Source organism: Sander vitreus, chromosome 1, assembly GCF_031162955.1.
Source record: "Sander vitreus isolate 19-12246 chromosome 1, sanVit1, whole genome shotgun sequence".
NCBI classification, from domain to species: domain Eukaryota; kingdom Metazoa; phylum Chordata; class Actinopteri; order Perciformes; family Percidae; genus Sander; species Sander vitreus.
In genome coordinates this window covers 37,438,420-37,457,772 of record NC_135855.1, presented here as the reverse complement: position 1 = coordinate 37,457,772, position 19,353 = coordinate 37,438,420, and the positions used below count along the sequence as shown (strand labels likewise).

Sequence of the window (19,353 nt, the reverse complement as noted above, 5' to 3'; positions counted from 1 at the left end):
AACAAAAGAAATTTTAGCTTTCTGATGTTATGCAATCCGGGGTTACAGGCCAATTGTATTATGAATACTTTGCACTTTTTTTAGAAAATGTATTGCAGCGCATTGTGTAATTTTACACACATGCACCACACACACTGTTCCATACAAATCTGTTTTTACACATATGTATTTGTGTATATATTTCTGTATCCACTGTTCTCTTCGTAGAAATTCCTGTTTGATAAATATGTTGTATAAACAGGCTGTTAAGATTGAGACTCTTAGTTAAAGTTAACCATATATTGATGCTGCACAAAGTTTTAAATATAGTTAAATCTTAATTCAATACACTATCATGGCTGATTTGGAAAAGCTCGTCAACATGTAATAAATTAATTTTCACTTAAAAAGCACTGGCTGATGACGTTTTTTAAGACAAATTTTCTTTTTAAATCTATAAATATACATTCTAGTCTCAAGCTTGTGTTCAACAAAACACCCAAATTCGAATATTCTCACATAAATTAAACTTGGCGCTGGACGATTATTCTAAAATGTATGACATTGAAATTCTGAAGCTGTTATCGACGTATTTTTCCCATGACGATAATTTTTATAAAACTAAAATGTGACTTTTTTTTTCACAAGACGTTTTTATTTAAAGGAACACGCCGACTTATTGGGACTTTAGCTTATTGACCGTATCCCCCAGAGTTAGATAAGTCCATACATACCCTTCTCATCTCCGTGCATGTTGTAACTCTGTCTGACGCCCTCCGCGCTAGCTTAGCCTAGCACAGCTCCTGGAGGTAACCGGTTCCAACTAGCCTACTGCTCCCAATAAGTGACAAAATAACGCCAACATTTTCCTATTTACATGTTGTGATTTGTATAATCACAGTGTGTACAAATAACAAGGTCACTATGCTTTTACTATCTAGTAATTGTTGACTCTATTACTCCAACTCTGAGTAAACTCCAGATGAACTCTCTGCTCCTCACCACGGGGCTTCAGGTGCTGTGAGTAAATCACTCCGCCCAAGTAGCAGAAGTAGCAGTGCTTCGCCTTTCTGAGAATATAGTTCCCAGTTTGTATACGGTTAGAAGATGTCTGTGTCTCATGTGACCTTGTTATTGGTACACGCTGTGACTATACAAATCACAACATGTAAATAGGAAAATGTTGGTGTTATTTTGTCCCTTATTGGGAGCAGTAGGCTAGATGGAGCCGGTTACCTCCAGGATCTGGGCTAAGCTAGGCTAGCAGTGGAGGCGTCAGAGTTACACCACGCACGGAGATGAGCAGGGTATGTAAGCTAAAGTCTCAATAAGTCGGCGTGTTCCTTTAAAGCAATGTGTGCTTTTGTTTCAATTTTATACATTTTCAATAAATAGCCATAATAGTTCCCGCTCTCTGTGTTTCCTTCAGTTATTTAAAAATCACAAAAATAAGCACTTTTGAATTATAAAAAATATCTCACCTTCAATATTTGAGCCTATTCACAGTACAGACCTCGCCAATGAGCTATTGGGAAAAAAAAAAAAAAAAAACGAATCACAATTTGTTTTAATTTGGATTCATTTATCGTTATCGAGGTAAAATGTGCAATTAATCGTGATTTTGGTTTTAGTTAATACCGTGCAGCCCCAGTTAAACTTATCACAAAGTATTAGCAAATGCAGTCAGTGGAATGTAAATAATTGCACACACTACGATCACTGTCTCCAAGATATGAGAGCAATTCAGCGTCGTCAAAACATCAGCTGTTTGAAGTTTGTCAGCTGTGAAAGAATCTGAGTCATCTGTTGACTCAACAGTGTTCACAGATTACACATTCAATCCTGCTGGTGTTTTATCTCTTGTTTACGTCTTGTTTAAAAACAAATGGGTAACACTTTATTTGAAGGTATCTACATAAGAGTGACATGACACTGTCATGAACACATGACACTGTCGTGACACAGTCATGACACATGAACCCTAACCCTGACCATAACCATAACTTGTCATGACAAAAACCGAATGACACTTACTAAAAGAAGCGTTATGTCATAAACGTTTATGACTAGTTTATGTTTATGACACGTTCAGGACAGTGTCATGTCACTCTTATGTAGATACCTTCAAGTAAAGTGTAACCGATTATTGACTTCCTTTTATCAGTGGTGGAATGTAACTAAGTACATTTACTCCAGTACTGTACTTAAGTACAAATGTTGGTGTTTGTACTTTACTTGAGTCTTTGCTTTTCATGCCACTTTCTACTTCTACTCCGCTACATTTCAGAGAGAAATATTGTACTTTTTACTCCATTACATTCATCTGACAGCTTTAGTTACTAGTTACTTTACAAATTAGGATTTTTGCACACAAAACACATGTAGTTTATAAAATATGACAAAGTATCTTTAAACCTTGAATGATATTTTATTATAAATTAGACTACCCAACAATATAACGGTCTACAAGTCCAGCTGAAATGATTAGACCTTTAAACACACAACTGTTTGGATTGTTTTCAGTTTCTAAAATGGGAGGATTTTTCTACATTGAGTACTTTTACTTTTAATACTTTAAGTGCATTGTCCTAATGATACTTATGTACTTTTACTTAAGTAATATTTTCAATGCAGGCATTTTACTTGTAACAGAGTATTTTTACAGTATGGTATTAGTACTTTTACTTAAGTAAAGGATCTGAATACTTCAACATTCTCAAATCAAGCAGTGTTGCCTGACTTTCTTTCAGTGGGCTTAATGTTGTGATAAGAACTAGACTTCTCTGGCTTCTGTCATTGTCTTCTAAGTCGCCCAACTGGCTGCCAGACCAGCTTTCAGTCCACAATGACATTTAACATACCAGGCCTTCTTTCACTGGGCCGTCTGACAGGCTATATCTAGTATCTAGTACTCTGATATCTAGTACTCAAACTCCTTGTAGAATTTGAGAACCTCATTGTTTAAAAAAATAAAAACAAATTCAACAACATCTTCTCATGAATAACATTGCAATCTACAGAGGGGAGTGTTGCAAGGGTTTAAAGCTACATAAATCGATTTGGGAGCACTAGGGGCCATAAAACACAGTCTTTTACTTGATTTTTAAAAATCCATATTTTGCAGTTTGTACACTTGTCTTTTTGTCGACATATATTGTAACTTGTGTTTTGAAAAATAAAAGTTAGTTTGTAGTTTGTTTGCTTGCTTTCTTGCGATTAGGTGTATAAGGTTAATTTCAGATTAAAAGTCAATGTTAACATGTTAATTTAAAGTACAGGACAGCAAGATTATTGGATTTTGTAGATGGAAAGTAGCCATGCCAAATCTGGTACCTGTATCTTTTGAATGATTGTTTTTTTTTTTTGTGGACATTGGCCAAAAATGAATAAATAATGAAATAAAACTTGCAACAGATTGATTGACAATCAAACTATCACAAAGAACTAATGGCTGTGATTTGATGCCGAATTGCTTGCATTGTGCCTTTGTGGCTTTCAAATAGATTTTGTGCGGAGGTCACGGATTTTATTCTGAAGGATTTGCGCCGGAAGTCAGCCTGCCGGGGGAGGAACTTCATATTCATCGGAACAAGGAGGACATGTTACCGGTTTCGGTAGACAGGTCAGACTACGGACACACTGCCCACAATAAAAGTGCGTATTAATAAAAAAGCTGGTCGACTTTGAAAGCTAAGCTTTTACATAATTCACTCAACTAGTTCAGCCATGTCCGCAGCGTTAGCAAGGCTGCTTTTCTACCCGACGTTAGCCTACAATGTTGTCATGGAGAAGTTGACGTCGAGACGGTGGTTTGACCGAGTGGACGAGACCGTCATCCTCGGAGCGCTGCCGTTCAGATCCATCACCAAACAGGTCAGACTGCCGAAACATTAGCCTCTTTAGCTCAGTGCTTTTCAAAGTGTGGACCCACATGGGTCCTTGAGGGGGTTCCAGGGTATCCCCAGCAAAAAAGGGACTCATTTATTTGTACTTAATCGCATTCATAAAATGCCAGAATGTATGACTATTTTGGTCAAATTGGGCACCATACACTTTTCTGTAATAAAACATCTAAAAGAAGAAAAAAAAACCCTATCAGATAGAAGACCCTGGAACAAAATCTTATCAAATGGGGGTCCATGGTCTAATTTGTGTCAGTTTAGGGGTCCTTGACATGAAAAAAGTTGGGGAACCACTGCTCTAGCTAACACTAAATAATAGTCTATCTGGCTCTTTATTACTCAGTGATGGAAGAAGTATTCAGATCATTTAAGTAAAAATATGTAAGTACGGTAAGTAAGTATTATAGCACATTTAAACTGACCAAAGTGCTGTACATAGCGCTTTAGCCACAGAATAATAAAATAAATACACTTACAGATCAGTGATTAGTGCTAAGACGACATCAAGAGACTTAATTACAGACACAACAGGGTAAGACAATTAAAACACATGGAAGGCCAATGTAAATAGGTGAGTATTGAGTGTATCAGCTATTAGAAGAGTGAAGTATTCATTATGCAGTAAAATGTTCCCTGTCAGTGCTTTTATGTATGATATTTTTGGATTCATGTTACTGCCTTAGCTGTTCAAGGTTGTGCTAATGTGTTTGTATATTCTATTTCAGTTTGTATTGAAATTGATGATTGCCATTTTTTGTGTTGCAGCTGGTAGAAAGAGAAAATGTCCGAGGGGTTATCACCATGAATGAAGAGTATGAGACTAAATATTTCTGCAACTCAGCTGAGGTGAGTTCACTTGACTTGTATTTCCACCCAGAAGTTGAAGATTCAGCCAGGTGAACATCTTGTTAGCGGGGCAGTTAAGCATAACAGTTATGCATTTTGCAATAAAAGGTTTATGTCTGCAAAATTGTTCCCTCAGGGCAATAGTAGTCCCTAAATATGCCTGAGTGTTGCAGAAAACTTAGGACTCTTGATTGCCAAGGTGTGTTCAAGCTGATTAGATCAGATGTTAAAAGATTACAGACATGTAAGGCTTTTAACTTGAGAAAACACTAAAACCAAATAAAAGGAGCATGGTCACTTAAGGGTCAAACTTCACCTCCTTGCTTTTATGCTGGAATGACACACACATGCATCTATAGAACGGCAAGAACTTCAGCTTTCTATCAGTTCAGGATTGCTGGTTACCTCTAATCACAGTTAATTAAAGCGATACTGAACTTTGGTGAAACTTTGGGTTGTTTAGTTTACTAGCCATGATACAGTATCTCACAAAAGTGAGTACACCCCTATGTTAGGTTCCCATAGAGGCAGGCAGAGTTTTATTTTTAAAAGCCAGTTATTTCATGGATCCAGGATACTATGCATCCTGATAAAGTTCAGATACCTTGGATCTCAAGGGGTGGCAGTAGCTCAGTCGGTAGGGAGTTGGGTTGGGAACCGGAGGGTTCAAGTCCCCATACGGACCAAAATATGGTGGTGAGGTGCCAGGTTCACCTCCTGGGCACTGCCAAGATGCTCTTGAGCAAGGCACCGAACCCCCAACTTTCCATGGGCATCCCCCATCTCTCCATTAGTGCATGTGTGTGTACTTCAGGCCTTCGTGCAATGTGTACAATAATAATAACAACAGAGTGAAAACATTGTAATTTCCCTCGTGGGATTAATACATTATTATTATTATTATTATTATTATTATTAACATAATTCTCCACAAAGAAACCAGACTGCTCAGCACCACAGATGGATTTCTTCTTGTGTGAACAGATCTGAGGTTGCCTTTTTCCTTTGATGAATGACTGGTTTGATTTGATGTGTCTGATGCTGGCGGCAGGAGTGGCGGGCTGCAGGGGTGGAGCAGCTGAGGTTGAGCACGGTTGACCTCACCGGCGTTCCCAGCCTGGAGAACCTGCGCCGAGGCGTGGAGTTTGCCCTGCAGCACCGACGGCAGGGAAGCAGCGTGTACGTCCACTGCAAGGCCGGACGCTCCCGCAGCGCCACGCTGGCTGCAGCGTACCTCATTCGGGTTAGTACATAACTGCGGCGGTGGGGAGGCGGGTGACACTAGCTATGTTTCCATCCACTTGTCAATCGAATTATCTGAAGTTCGCTAAAACCATTCATGCGAATAAAGCCGGTGAAAGTGTGTTTCCATCCAACGGCTTTAAAGCGACACATGCTGTTTTCCCTTCAAATTGGTTCATCGAAATAGATTTGATACATTTTAAGGTGTTTCCATTCATTTCCGCACTGAATCGCACAACATTCAAGGTAACATTTGCGGAAAGAAGTTGATGATGATGATGATTCATATTGCACAAGTTGTAATAGTGCTTATGTGCCAGCTGATAGCGACATATCAAGCTATCAAAACATTGCAGATGAATTGGCATTTCTTAGAATTGTGCTATTTAAAATAGCCGTTATATTTCGCTCGTAAATGCAATTTAAAAAGTATGTCGTCTCCTTGTTCATCCACTTATATCTAGGGTTGGGTATCGTTTGGATTTTTACGTGTTTCGATGCCGAGCTGGTACTTTTAAAACGATTCCGATTCCTAAACCGATTCTTGAAAAACTGAAAAATGACATCAAAGAAAGGCTCTTTTATGGTGTGTCGCCGCATGTTTCAATACATTCTACGTGTTCCCCCTGTGCACGTAATCGTTTCTAAACTTTTGTTGCATTTTGCGATGTCGGAATCCTTGGCTGTGAAATACAGCCACACTTCACATAATCAAGTAGACCTATGTCTTCAATAGTTCACAGTAGAAAGAAAGCAGTAGTCTAGAGCATAAGAAAGAGAGAAAAAGAAAACAAAAGGATAGCTCAAAGGCAAAATGCAAAGTTCATTTCAAATCTTCACGATCATTCAATAAATATATATAACCTATAGTATGCTATAGGGCTGGACGGTATTGTCCTGTCTTCTTCGTCCTGCTGCACTATTTAAAGCTTTGTGCTGTATAAAGAGGGGTTCAACACTGTTCAGTATTCATACTAGAGGTGTTGAAATTAATCAAATCGATGCATAGAATCGTGGACATGGACGATGCTGCATCGATAATCGGCCGGGCCATAACCGATTATTTCTGTTTACAATTTAATGTAGGCCTAACAACCTTTCTGTTTACATATTCTGTTATGTTTTGCACATTCAGGAAGTGCCATGTGCTCAGTGCTGTAGTTTTATGTATCCAGTTTATTTAGTATTAGAGCACTGCAGAATGTTTTGTTTTTGAAGCTTGAAAAGCTATGAATTAAATATCCTATATGGCTTTAATAGAAAAATGTATTTGACGCATCGAGATATCGAATCGCTGACATGGTAATCGAATCGGGAGCTCAGTGAAGGTACACACCTCTAATTCATACCCAGTATGAATGTAAACCCAATCAAAGCAAACGCCAAATGTTAACAGATAACCTCAAAGTCATTGTTTCATTTAAAAGCCAAAAATGGCCACAGTAATGATATCAACATACAGAAGATCCCGACGTTTTCAAGTCTACGATTCTGATTCTATGAAAACGTTGTGCCTGACTGTCTCTTCAGACAATCAGTGAATATCAAGTATGTTGATTTTGACGTTGCACTTTTCGGCTGACAGTTACACAGCTGGACTCCAGAGGAAGCCTGTCAGAAGCTGAAGTCTGTTCGACCGCACATCCTGGTGCGCTCCGCTCAGCTGGAGATGCTGAGGAAATACCAGCAGGTGTGTGAACAGCCCAGCTGAGAGGGCCGGACGGCGGGTCGGACCTCATTATCCTCCTACAGCTGCTGGAAGACTGGACTCTGAGCCGTGTACAGTCCTCCATATCAGAATGTATACCCACTGAAAGAAAATGCCAAACTACTTGTTGAACCCCAACATTTTTAAATCAAATTACCATGGGTTTTTACTGGGAAATGGCAACATTTTAGTAGTTAATTCACAACATATCGGAAGGCAAAAAAACGGCGTAATATTGTCATGAACACTTATCACATAAAACCTGCAACTTCTTTCTTCTACCTCCCTAACTACCTGGTTTCTTGCTAGTGGCTGAAACATACAAATAAATAATTGTAAATGCAAAAAATAACATTTCAAATACCTAAACAGTCCCTTGTTTGGGTTTCTGTAACCTGTAATCCTGTTTCAGCCACAAATACAGTAAAATCTTAAAGGACAGTTCCGGTGCAAAATGAACCTAGGGGTTAATAACACGTGTACCGAGTCGACCGTTCTCTGGGATATGTTTTCATGCTAATCAAATGTGTCTCTAGCTTGAAACAAGCTACCGCAAACCAGTGATTAGCTTGTAACGCTAGTAGTCGGGGCAGAGAGTAAATCTCTATTTCTACACCACTAACAAGGCTCAAAATAGCACCACACTTCCACGGTAGCATAATGAGGGTCCCTACATGTAAACCGAAGCATTGAGAACTTTGTAAGTGTGCAGACAGTTTATTAAAAAGATAGATTATAAAGACAGTAGCATACCCTCTGCCTGTCTCTAGCTTAAAACAAGCTACCGCAAACCGGTGATTACCTTGTAACGCCAGTAGTTGGGGCAGAGGGTATGCTACTGTCTTTATAATCTATATTTTTAATAAACTGTCTGTACACTTACAAAGTTCTCAATGCTTCGGTTTACGTGTAGGGACCTACAAGCTAATCACTGGTTTGCAGTAGCTTGTTTCAAGCTAGAGACACATTCAATTAGCATGAAAACATATCCCAAAGAACGATCGACTCGGTATACACATGTTATTAAACCCTAGGTTCATTTTGCGCCGGAATTGTCCTTTAAAGCAAGCCAACATTGTGAAAATAAAAACACTTTGCTTAATCAAGTTGTTGTGTACTTGTTGTATTTGCAGTGGCACGACAAGTGTAGGACATTTTAGTGCTTAATTCATCTGTTACTGTGTTTACTGGAAAATGCTTTATTTCAATGTATCACATGTTCTTGTGATGCCTCATAACCAGGGCTTTAAATGAACTTTTTTGATCATCAGCCAACATGGATAGTAGATTTTTAAAGTTACCAGCCAATCAGATCATGTTCCCCCAACTAACTTTAATTTCAGCTCCTCTGGTTTGTCTGGTTCCGTTCGTCTTCTCCGTTTCAGCGTAGCTCGTAACCGATACCACGCACGCCAACGGTTGTCGGTTACGTTTCCAAGCCAAAGACACACAAAACTGCCCAAGGAACTTGGCAGAAAACAGACCAATCTGGAAACGCTGACTTGTTGCATCGTTTCTGCAGCCTGCCGATTCAAACAGACGCTTTGTTTCATTCGTCACCGGCTAAATTGGCTAGTAACTTTAAAATGTTACCCGCCAAAGGTCATTTTTACCCGCATTTGGCGAGAGTCAATTTAACCCTTGTGTTGTCTTCTCGTTGACCATGCAACTTTTTGTTTTTCTGGGTCAAAAATTAAAATAAACCTTTTTTTGGCAATGTTTGGGCATTTTTTTCGACACTTTTGTCGCATTTCCCCCCAACGTTTTTGTCACTTTTAACCACGTTTTTTTGGTCACTTTTTCCCGTTTTTGTCGTTTTTTTTTTTTTTTTCTCAAATTATATAAAATTGAATAAAACACCCAAATTCAAAGAGAGTAGTGAACTGATCATTTATTTTACTTGTGAAGAGTGTTGTAGGGTTAAACCCCTGCTCATGAGCTTCATAACCTAAACAGTCTAATGTTGTTTATGCTCCTTTATTTTCAGCAGGTATTAGCTAGAGCTAAAAAAAATGAACTAAGTACATTTACTCAAGTACCAGTACCTGAAAATGAGTCAGTATATTCAGGGAACCCTCATAACTGTTTGTCCATAGTTCAGATGGAATGTATTATTTACTCCACTTTAGTTATCTGATGTGTTTTTGTTTTGTTTGTTTGACTACATGACATATGATCATAAGACTGTAAAATGATATCTTCAAAATGTCAACCTTTTAGGAACTCATAAAGACTGTATAATCTGCACAGGACTTGTATTTATTTAGTTACTTTGCATATTTGTTTCTTACTTTACATTATTTCCCTTTCCATAATACTTGTTTACTACAAATGTACTAAAGTGGCAATCCTTAAGATTTCTGTCGTGGTTGATTTAGAATTTGTATTTGACTAAAAACAATGAAGTAGTGCCGAGAGTTTAGCAGTCTGGAGTTTGCAGCCTTGTTTGCTTCAAGTTTTCAGAATTGTGTGCATAGTTACATTTTTTGTGCGTATAAAATGGAGGAAAACTGTAATACAGACTTTTTTCCCCTGGAGATGTCACACCAGACACCCAGTTTGCAATACTGCAAATACATAAATATTTCAATACTTTCATCAGTGGGCCATAGGCTCAATCACCGTTGTGTTACCTCCGTTTGGGATAAATAGTGATTTCACAGACAAAGTATTAAAATGAAGATTATTACTTTAAGATAAAATAAGATAGACTTTATTAATCACACTGGAGAAATGACCTTGTCACGTCTCCGAATAATACAAATACACATTAAATGGACATAGGAAACATACAAAAAGTATTATAAGAAATATAAAAAAATAGAATAAGGGTTACAATCATAATGGTAATATGTACACTATAAACATCCTTATTATAAACAGACAGGTAAAAAAATATATATACACAGATATACAGATGAGTAAGGTGCCGATGAATATAAATGGCATAATGCATACTGCTGTACTTTTACTGCATGAAGCTAAGAATACTGCTGTACTTTTACTACATGAAGCTGAGAATACTGCTGTAATTTTACAGCATGAAGCTGAGAATGCTGTTGTACTTTTACTGTATAAACCAGGTGACATGGAGTTATACATAAATAAATATGCATAGTGCAGAAGTGGTGGCTCATGTTGATCTTGAGGAACTACTGGAGTGAAGGATCTGAATACTTCTTCCACCATTGGGTAATGAAGCAGGACCTTGTCGTAATGTAATGTTGCCTTTAAGTATTCTAAAACCTTTCCCAACTCAAGACTGCGGACATAGCTAACACTTCTCCTCCGGTCCATGAGGAGGCGACAGCCCGCTAACAGTCGCGTCTCTGCCCGAAGAAAAACGACTGTAGAAAAAAAAAAAACATGGCGGCGTCGTTGGTGCGGTTTGTCCGCGGAGGTCTTGGAAGGAGTTATAACCGTAAGTTGACTAGAAACCAATTGTATTTCGTACTCGCTGTTTGCTGCAATGATCCATTTGATTCGGCGTGTCTTTTGGCTGCCACTGAAAACAACAATGTGTTGTTTTCAACCGTCGAAATGTGTCAGTGTTGACCTTCGAGCTAGCTAATGCTAACGTTAGCCTGCACTCAGTTGAATAACAAGACACGTTGGACAGTTTATGTTGTTTTATGTGACAGATGAGTTTATTTGTGGCAACATTAACGGATGTTTTCAAGGAATGTAGGACGAGTTTTTGCTCCTTACTTTGATCGTGTTGCTCACATTGCTCCAGCTCTTCTGCAGCTCTGTCGATTCAGACATTTCGTGGCGTGTTTATACAAATTATTTGACTCATTCTGTCCGCCTGATTTTGTTTTCCAGTTGCAAGGAGTTCGTGTCTCCTCCAGCAGCAGACCAGGCTGCAGAGCGCCACCACCGAGACCAGCCGTGAGTACACATTAACTAACTAGGCCTGGGCAATATATCAATATTATATTACATTGACATCGATATATGGGGCTAGATATCGTCGTACATTTTGGATATTGTAATATGACACTGATTTTGTCAGAAGGGCTGTTAATTTGACCCCCTCCCCACTGCTGTCAGCTTGGAGAGGGTTAATAAGCAAGTGATTCTCCAAGACTCTTTGTTTATTCTCTCAGATTGTCATGATGAACTGAACCTTCTTTGCGCGAAGAGTAAATACTTAAAAGACTTGGTCGAATTAAGCTTTATTTCAGATCTGACCTAGGTATTAGAATTTTTACCACCCTATCCAACGTTGCATGTTTTCCTCATATCGTGCAGCCCTATTTCCTACATCACATATTCACTTGAAATAGTTGTCACTCAAGCACAATGTCACACTGCAACCTGTTTTGCAATGTTAATGAGGAGTTGTTAGGACAGGAGAGTTGTGCAGTATTCAATCCTAAACCTCTCGTCTCCTCTGTCCTTCACGCAGCCACCATCAGGCCCAAGGATGCGGTCACTCACAGCCAGCTGGCAACATTCGGGGAGTACGTTGCTGAGATGATGCCCAAATATATCCAGCAGGTCCAGGTCAGTTCGTTAGCGCAGTGGTTCTCAAGCTTTTTTCAATAATGTACCCCCTCTGAATTGTGTTTTTAAAGGTTCTCTAAGCGATGTTGGGAGACGTTACTACTTATTGACGTTCAAAGTATTTTCAAACAAAACAGAGACTAGCTCGCTCCTCCCTCCTCCTCATCCCGTCCCCTCCCGTCTGTGCTTCAGCGCGCTATTCCCACCCCCCAAATCCTTCTTGTCCGTTATTGGCTGAACGCTGGAACACGGTTTGTGTATGTTTGCATGGTCCAGGTTGGACCACTTTGTTTTTGTTGCCGTGTGTGGAGCCTGGGCTGTCTACAAAGACCGCGTTTTTTTTTTTTTTTACAGTGTGTTTAGGGGACAGGCAGCTCGCGGATAGTGAGGAGATGTTTGCTGTATGTGACAAAAAATGTTGTAGCCTAAAAAACGCGTGACATCGCTTAGAGCACCTTTTAAGCTAAGTACCCCCTGACCAGCGCAAAATATTTTTCCATCTATATAAAGAGGAACAATACAATGTCGGCAGTGATAGATTTACTAAACAATAACCATGTAACTAAGAACAATGTAAATGCTACATTTTCAGAATCCATCACTTCATTCATTCATTATCATAGTATAATAATTTTAGGAATTATGCATGACATATTTTTAAATGAGCATTTTGCAAAAAGATCACATACCCCCTGCAGTACTCCAAAGTACCCCCAGAGGTACGCGTACCTACATACAGAAACACTGCATTATAGTATAGAGCTGGTCGTCCCCTTGTGCTTCCTGCTGCTGGAAGGACCAAAGGACCCGAAGTGTGCGGGTCTGCGTCAAAGCAATGAAGTCCTAATGAACGGCCTAATATTTGAATCCACCAAGATGACAATAGAATAGTTGCAATAGAAGCAGAGCTGATGCGTGAATAATTAGGAGAAATTTAATGAAAACGGGCAGATCACAGGCTGACATCTAGAGCTGCACAGATGAATCGATTAGTTGTCAACTATTACATTATTCGCCAACTATTTTGATAATCGGTATTCTTGCCTCTTAAATGTGAATATTTTCTGGTCTCTTCACTCCTCTGTGAAGTAAAAATATATTTGAAGTTGTGGACAAAACGATATTTGAGGACGTCATCTTGGGCTTTGGGAAACAATGATCCACATTTTTCGCTATTTTCTGACATTTTATCGACCAAACAACTAATCGATGAATCGAGAAAATAATTGACACATCAATCAATAATGAAAACAAATTATTAGTTGCAGCCCTACTGATGTCAGACTTGGTACACACGTAACTACAGGTGCAGTAGGGAATTCTCCAGGTGTGTGGGTGTTTGTGATGCATAAAACAGCAAGAACATAGGGGTGGAGTCGTAAAAAAAAAAAAAAAAAAAAAACAGGCCTGAGCAGACCTCTACAGTTTTGTTTTTCAATGTAGCTTTTATTAAACCAGTCTTAAGCCCTATTCACATGGGATTAGTATGACCTGGTGACCTCTAGTCATTTATAATAATTATGGAGGTTGTCTGTGATCTTAAACGTGCAGTAGGTAAGACTTATAAAACTAACTTTTTGTCCTATTTGCTGAAACTGACCCTATGTTCCAGTAGAACTACATGAAGCAGGTAATAAAAAAAATAATCCAGCTCCTCTGGCACCACCTACAGCCTGTAGTGAGATTTGTAAAAATCCACCGCTCCCTGTTCAGATGCACCAATCAGGGCCAGGGGGGGTGTCTAACTGCGTGTCAATCACTGCTCATGCACACTTATTCATTCTCCCTTGTGGGGGGAGGGGCTTAGGAGACCGTTTTGGGCTTTAGCAGAAAGGGGGGGAGGGACTGAGAAGTTGCTGATTTTCAAATGTTTTGGACTAAATCCTGGATCTTTGCAATCCTACCTACAGCACCTTTAATCCCCTGCCAATCTGTATATGTAATTTGTGAAGTAAAAATTCCCCCGCAAATGACCTACCATATTTTGCCGAACACGAGGTCCTGTGATAATATTAGTCCCGTGCTAATCGACGTGTCTGTGATTTGGCGGGGGGTCGTATATCATTTTTTTTCAAGGTTTTTGTTTCCTGCGCGCCTTTTTATCCCTCTCGCGAAGACGGATATGGGATGGCAGGGGGGCTTGCGGACGTCGCCTTTAATGGCCAACCTAGTCTGGATCACTGTCAAATCACTGTCACGGTCTTAAACACGGTTAAAATGCTGACAGCTAAACGATAAAAGTTTGTCTGTATTTCACTGTAGACGATTCCAACAGCAGGACGTAAACAGTCTGCAGCTGCTGTTGTCGTAAAAATAACACAGACGCCTCGTGGTGCATTCAAAGTTATTGTAAAATAATAATAATACCCTTCTGGTGGTTGTTTTTGTCATTTAACAGCAATTTACTGGTGAAATAAGTCATTGTTATAAGTTATTACATTATTAATAAGTCATTTAATTTTGACCATATGGCCTTTGCAATAAACAAGCCGTTCTTTAATGTCGCCGACTGTCGTTTTGTGCTCCTTTTTTTAGTTATTTAAAAAGTATCGGTTTAGGCACCGTTAAGGCACCCGCATCGTTTTAAAAGTATCACTTTAGCACCGGTATCGGAAAAAACCTAAACGACACCCAACCCTACAGATATGTCAGTAAATTCAAGTAAAAGCAGGCTTCGCTTATCCCAGGGGAGCGCGCCACAAGGAAGTCAGATGTCGGGGGTAATTTCTAAATCACACGAGGTCCCCAGATGGTAACAATCCGTGTGAATAGGGCTTTAAATCTATCCCCTTGTAACAATTAAAATGACTATTTGTAGACACACATATATATATATATATAAGAAACCAGAGGGGAAAAAAAGAGGCTTGAAAGTGTGTGTGTGTGTGTAGGTGACCTGTTATAACGAGCTGGAGGTGATGATCCATCCTGACGGAGTGATCCCTGTCCTGACCTTCCTGAGGGATCACACCAACGGCCAGTTCAGGAACATGATTGATCTGACAGCTGTGGACATCCCAACACGGCAGAACCGCTTTGAGGTAGCCGTCGCACACCGCACGCGCACCTAGAGACGCACGCCTAGAAACACGTCACAAACAACTGCCTTTGTCTTTTAACTCCTTATTACACCTTGTGCAACACGTTGCCTGGTAATTCCAGCTTCTTATTGGCTGCTCTTATTGTGAACTTGACTCTGAAACCTGAAGCTGTTCCTGTTTAAATCTGCACACATTTAGATGCCGAGCTTCCCGTTTCTTCTACCAACGACTGTTGATTTCTTCTCTTCTTGTTCAACTGTTGCTCAGAGGGATCTTTGTCTCTTTCTGCCCTTTCAGTTGTCCGTCTGGTTGAACCAGTTGTAACCGTTGTACTAGGGGTGGGAATCACCAGAGGCCCCACTATACGATATTATCATGATACTTATGTCACAATACGATATTGTTGCGATTTTAAACATATTCTGCAATTTATAAGCAGACAAACTGACCAACTCTTATGTTAAACGATCGATACTTGGCGTCCGTATATCGATACAGTATTGCCACAGATAATATGACGATACTATGCTGTATCGACTTTTCCCCACCCCTACACCGTACAGCGTTTCGTTCTCCATGTACAAAAACAAAATAACATATATTTGCAAAGTGGACTTTCTGCAAACTAAAAGCATCAAAGAGCATTCAGCCATAAAGAGTAGTCCTCTCAGACATCTGAACGGACCCAATCAAGCTTTTGTGGCAGGAGATTACAAACTTTGAAAAGGTAGTTTATGTTGTTCCTAGAACAACGCTTTGACAGGAAAGCATTATTTGTCTTTATTTAACGCTCACAATCTCCTCTAAAACTAACAGTTTTATGGTTAGAATTTAAATAAGTATGTGCAGGGGCCATCCTGGCAATCTGAGAAGCATATCATTTAAACAAGATTTCTGAATGTTTTAAAACTGTGTGTGTGTATTTACAGATTGTGTACCACCTGCTGTCGCTGCGCTACAACTCTCGTCTCCGCATTAAGACGTACACAGATGAGTTAACACCGGTGGACTCTGCAGTCCCGGTCCACATGGCCGCCAACTGGTACGAGAGGGAGGTGAGTCCCGACCCGAGGCCTGATCTGGAGAGTCATCACAGTGTTTATTTAATTCCACTGACTTTGGGAAAAACTGAGAGTGTGTGTGTGTGTGTGTGTGTCTTTCTTTCTTTCTGCAGGTATGGGACATGTTTGGCGTGTACTTTGCCAACCACCCAGACCTGAGGCGTATTCTGACAGATTACGGCTTCGAGGGTCACCCCTTCAGGAAAGACTTCCCTCTCTCAGGATACGTAGAGGTGAGTTCGAGAGCCCGACCGATATATCGGCGGGCCGATATTAGGTAGATTGTAGGTGGTAGCTCAAGCTTGACGTGCTTCGTGATATTTTAATTCGGCTTTACACAACGTGCATATGGCTTTGGACTTGTCTACGAGCCGTCCGGGAGTTTTGGAAAATAAAAAGCTCCATTCAGGATTTCATTGCTGCTGTCTTTCTCCATCATGCCTGCAGCCTGCAGCAGCAGGATGTGTTATGAGGAAGTGGCAGCTTGATAAGTAACGGTGCTGCAAAGGGTCAAAATAGTAGCCTGTTAGGCACGACACGAAGCCGGCATGCGATTTAAAAAAAAATTAATCGCGTCGGCCGTTAACGATGACAGCCCTAATTTCTATACATTTTATTTATCTGAACGTTAATATATTTTGATGTTCTTTTGTGACAATAAAACAAACAAGTTTATTTTTAAACTGCATTATAATATTATTTTAGTGAGGACTCTACAAATAACTAGTTTTGTTACGCGTTTCTGGATTAAAAAAAAAATAATATATATATATATATATAATATAAAATATCGGAATATGGGATTTTTAAATCACCAAATATTTGTATCAATATCGGCCTTAAAAATCCTTTACCGGTCGGGCTCTAGTGAGTCCTGCCAGCAACACGTCGACTCAGTCAGCTTCAATCAATGTGTGATCCATTTCTAAATGCTGCAGACAGGATGGAAGCTGTGCCCAGTCGCCTATAATCTCAAACACCGCTGGATCCTGTGATTTGTATCTCTTTTTTTTTTTCCTTTTCTTTTTTTTAATTGAGCTCATGATAATTAATCCAGGGTTGCCACAAGCTTTGAAAATCGTTGGTAGTTTGTGCTGAGAAATAATAATGTATGGCCTGAACAGTTGAAAGAATGGATTATTAATTTTAACACAGTACCCAAATTCATCATATTTACTTCTCTCCTTCCGAGGAAGAACACTTCACATTCCCGTTTAAAAAAATCGACTAAGAAATCATCATTTTATCAGGATGTCATGACAAAAAGGCTTCTCATGTAGTTCTGTCTGTATTTTCCACCAAGAACTGACAGTTTGTAGATAGGGATGTCCCGATCACGTTCGGAAAGTATCGTATTGGAGCCGATATCGGCTTATTTTTAATAAATTTTTTTATAATTATTTTTGTTTCCATCATGAAGTAATACATATACCAGCATACTGTGTAATTTCATACTCCAATCAGAGTATATTTTTCTTTTACTGATCGGGGATCAGCAGTCACCCCGATCACCTGTGATCATTTACACCAGAGACCTCTACACCATTCTAAGTAGAAGTTGATTTTATACACGAGTTTTACAAAAATGTTAAAAAGTTAAACGATTAAGTAAAATATGTCTTTTAGTTACTTTGTTTACTTGGTTATTTTTGTAAACAAAAAAACCGGTGTGCAGCTCTATTAACTAGGCAAATACAAGTATCAGATCTGGACTCTGTATCAGCAGATATTCAATATTTTAAAAATGAGATCTGGATCGGCAGATCAGGACATCCCTATTTTTAGTCCTTGAAATTGATCAACTATAACCATGAAAACACCATAATTACTTTTAGATCAAATTAAAACATTTAAAGGGGAACTATGCAGTTTTTTTTAAACTTAATTTACCTTAACTGAACAGCTTCGGAGTCATTGGAATGGTTATATGACATCTTTCGAGTTGAATGTTGGTCGTCTCGCTTCCCCCTAGCGCCTGTGAGCGGAAAAACCACCCTTGCAACGTCAGGAAGTATCGCGTGATATCAGGTCTCGCGATGTAACGAATTGCTTCACGGCACTGCACACATACACGCCCCCATCCAGGAACCGGCTAGGTATAAGAACAAGGTAGGGATGGAGTTTTGACGGCAGTTTTCTATCGTCATGGCTGAGCCGGCAAAAAAGAAGCAGAAAGCTAGGAAAGCATTGTCGGAGGAACAGAGAAAGAGGAAACGGCAGACTGACCGGGCGAGGAGTCAGACACAAGTAAACATAGGAGCTGCCAAATATCTATTCCGAAGCTGTAGGGGGAGCTCTATAGAGAAACCCGCCAGCAAAAAGAGAGAAAACAGCGAAGAAATGGCCAAAACTGCATAGCGCCCCTTCAATTGAATTGCAACAACCTGCAAACTGAAGCATGTTTCCCTCTGCAGGTGCGTTATGATGATGAGGTGAAGCGTGTCGTGGCGGAGCCTGTGGAGCTGTCGCAGGAGTTCAGGAAGTTTGATCTGAACACGCCCTGGGAGGTGTTCCCCGCCTACCGAGAGCCCAAAGAGGCCGCACCCAAACTGGAGGCTGGAGACGCCGCCCCTGAGAAGAAATGACGTCCCTCTGTTTCATCACCATCTTCTGTCTGTTAGTGTCGTTTTGGGACTCCTAGCATCCTGAACAAAACCCACTTGAAATATTTATGTAAATAAAAATACTAATAAAACAAACTTCAAAAGGATTTTTGTGGAGTTTTTGCAAGACTGTAAAGTAAAAGTAAAACAAACAGGAGTGCACAAGCCACAAAACACTATTCCAGCCAATCAGCAACAGGCAGAGACAGTTGATGGTAGGGGGAGGCAGCATGTGCCGGACAGCCAGTAGTTACCTGTATGTGAATCTGGGGGGCGGAGCTTCTGAAGGGGGAGTTTGGCAGTTGAGTTCAAATATCAACAATCTTTACACAGCATAGTTTACTGCACCTTTAAAGCTATAGTGCATAGTTTCTGCCGCCCCCATGATACAAGCCTTCCGTGACTGCGCACCCCCCGTCCCCCTCCATGCAGTTACTAGTAGCCAAGGAGGACACGGAGGAT

The 19,353-nt window shown here is 39.9% G+C and overlaps 2 protein-coding genes across 2 annotated transcripts; both read left to right on the top strand.

The window, feature by feature from the left end:
• The first annotated feature begins 3,541 nt into the window (after positions 1-3,541).
• Positions 3,542-8,783, top strand: ptpmt1 (protein tyrosine phosphatase mitochondrial 1). Its single transcript, XM_078254360.1, has 4 exons — positions 3,542-3,852; positions 4,647-4,727; positions 5,779-5,970; positions 7,555-8,783. The coding sequence occupies exons 1-4, from the start codon at positions 3,706-3,708 to the stop codon at positions 7,678-7,680; spliced, it is 546 nt and encodes a 181-aa protein (XP_078110486.1). The 5' UTR covers positions 3,542-3,705; the 3' UTR covers positions 7,681-8,783.
• A 2,205-nt stretch (positions 8,784-10,988) lies between these two features.
• On the top strand, positions 10,989-18,995 carry ndufs3 (NADH:ubiquinone oxidoreductase core subunit S3). The gene is made up of 7 exons (XM_078254348.1): positions 10,989-11,098; positions 11,503-11,568; positions 12,089-12,186; positions 15,078-15,227; positions 16,157-16,282; positions 16,402-16,521; positions 18,703-18,995. The coding sequence occupies exons 1-7, from the start codon at positions 11,044-11,046 to the stop codon at positions 18,871-18,873; spliced, it is 786 nt and encodes a 261-aa protein (XP_078110474.1). The 5' UTR covers positions 10,989-11,043; the 3' UTR covers positions 18,874-18,995.
• The last annotated feature ends 358 nt before the right edge of the window (positions 18,996-19,353 follow it).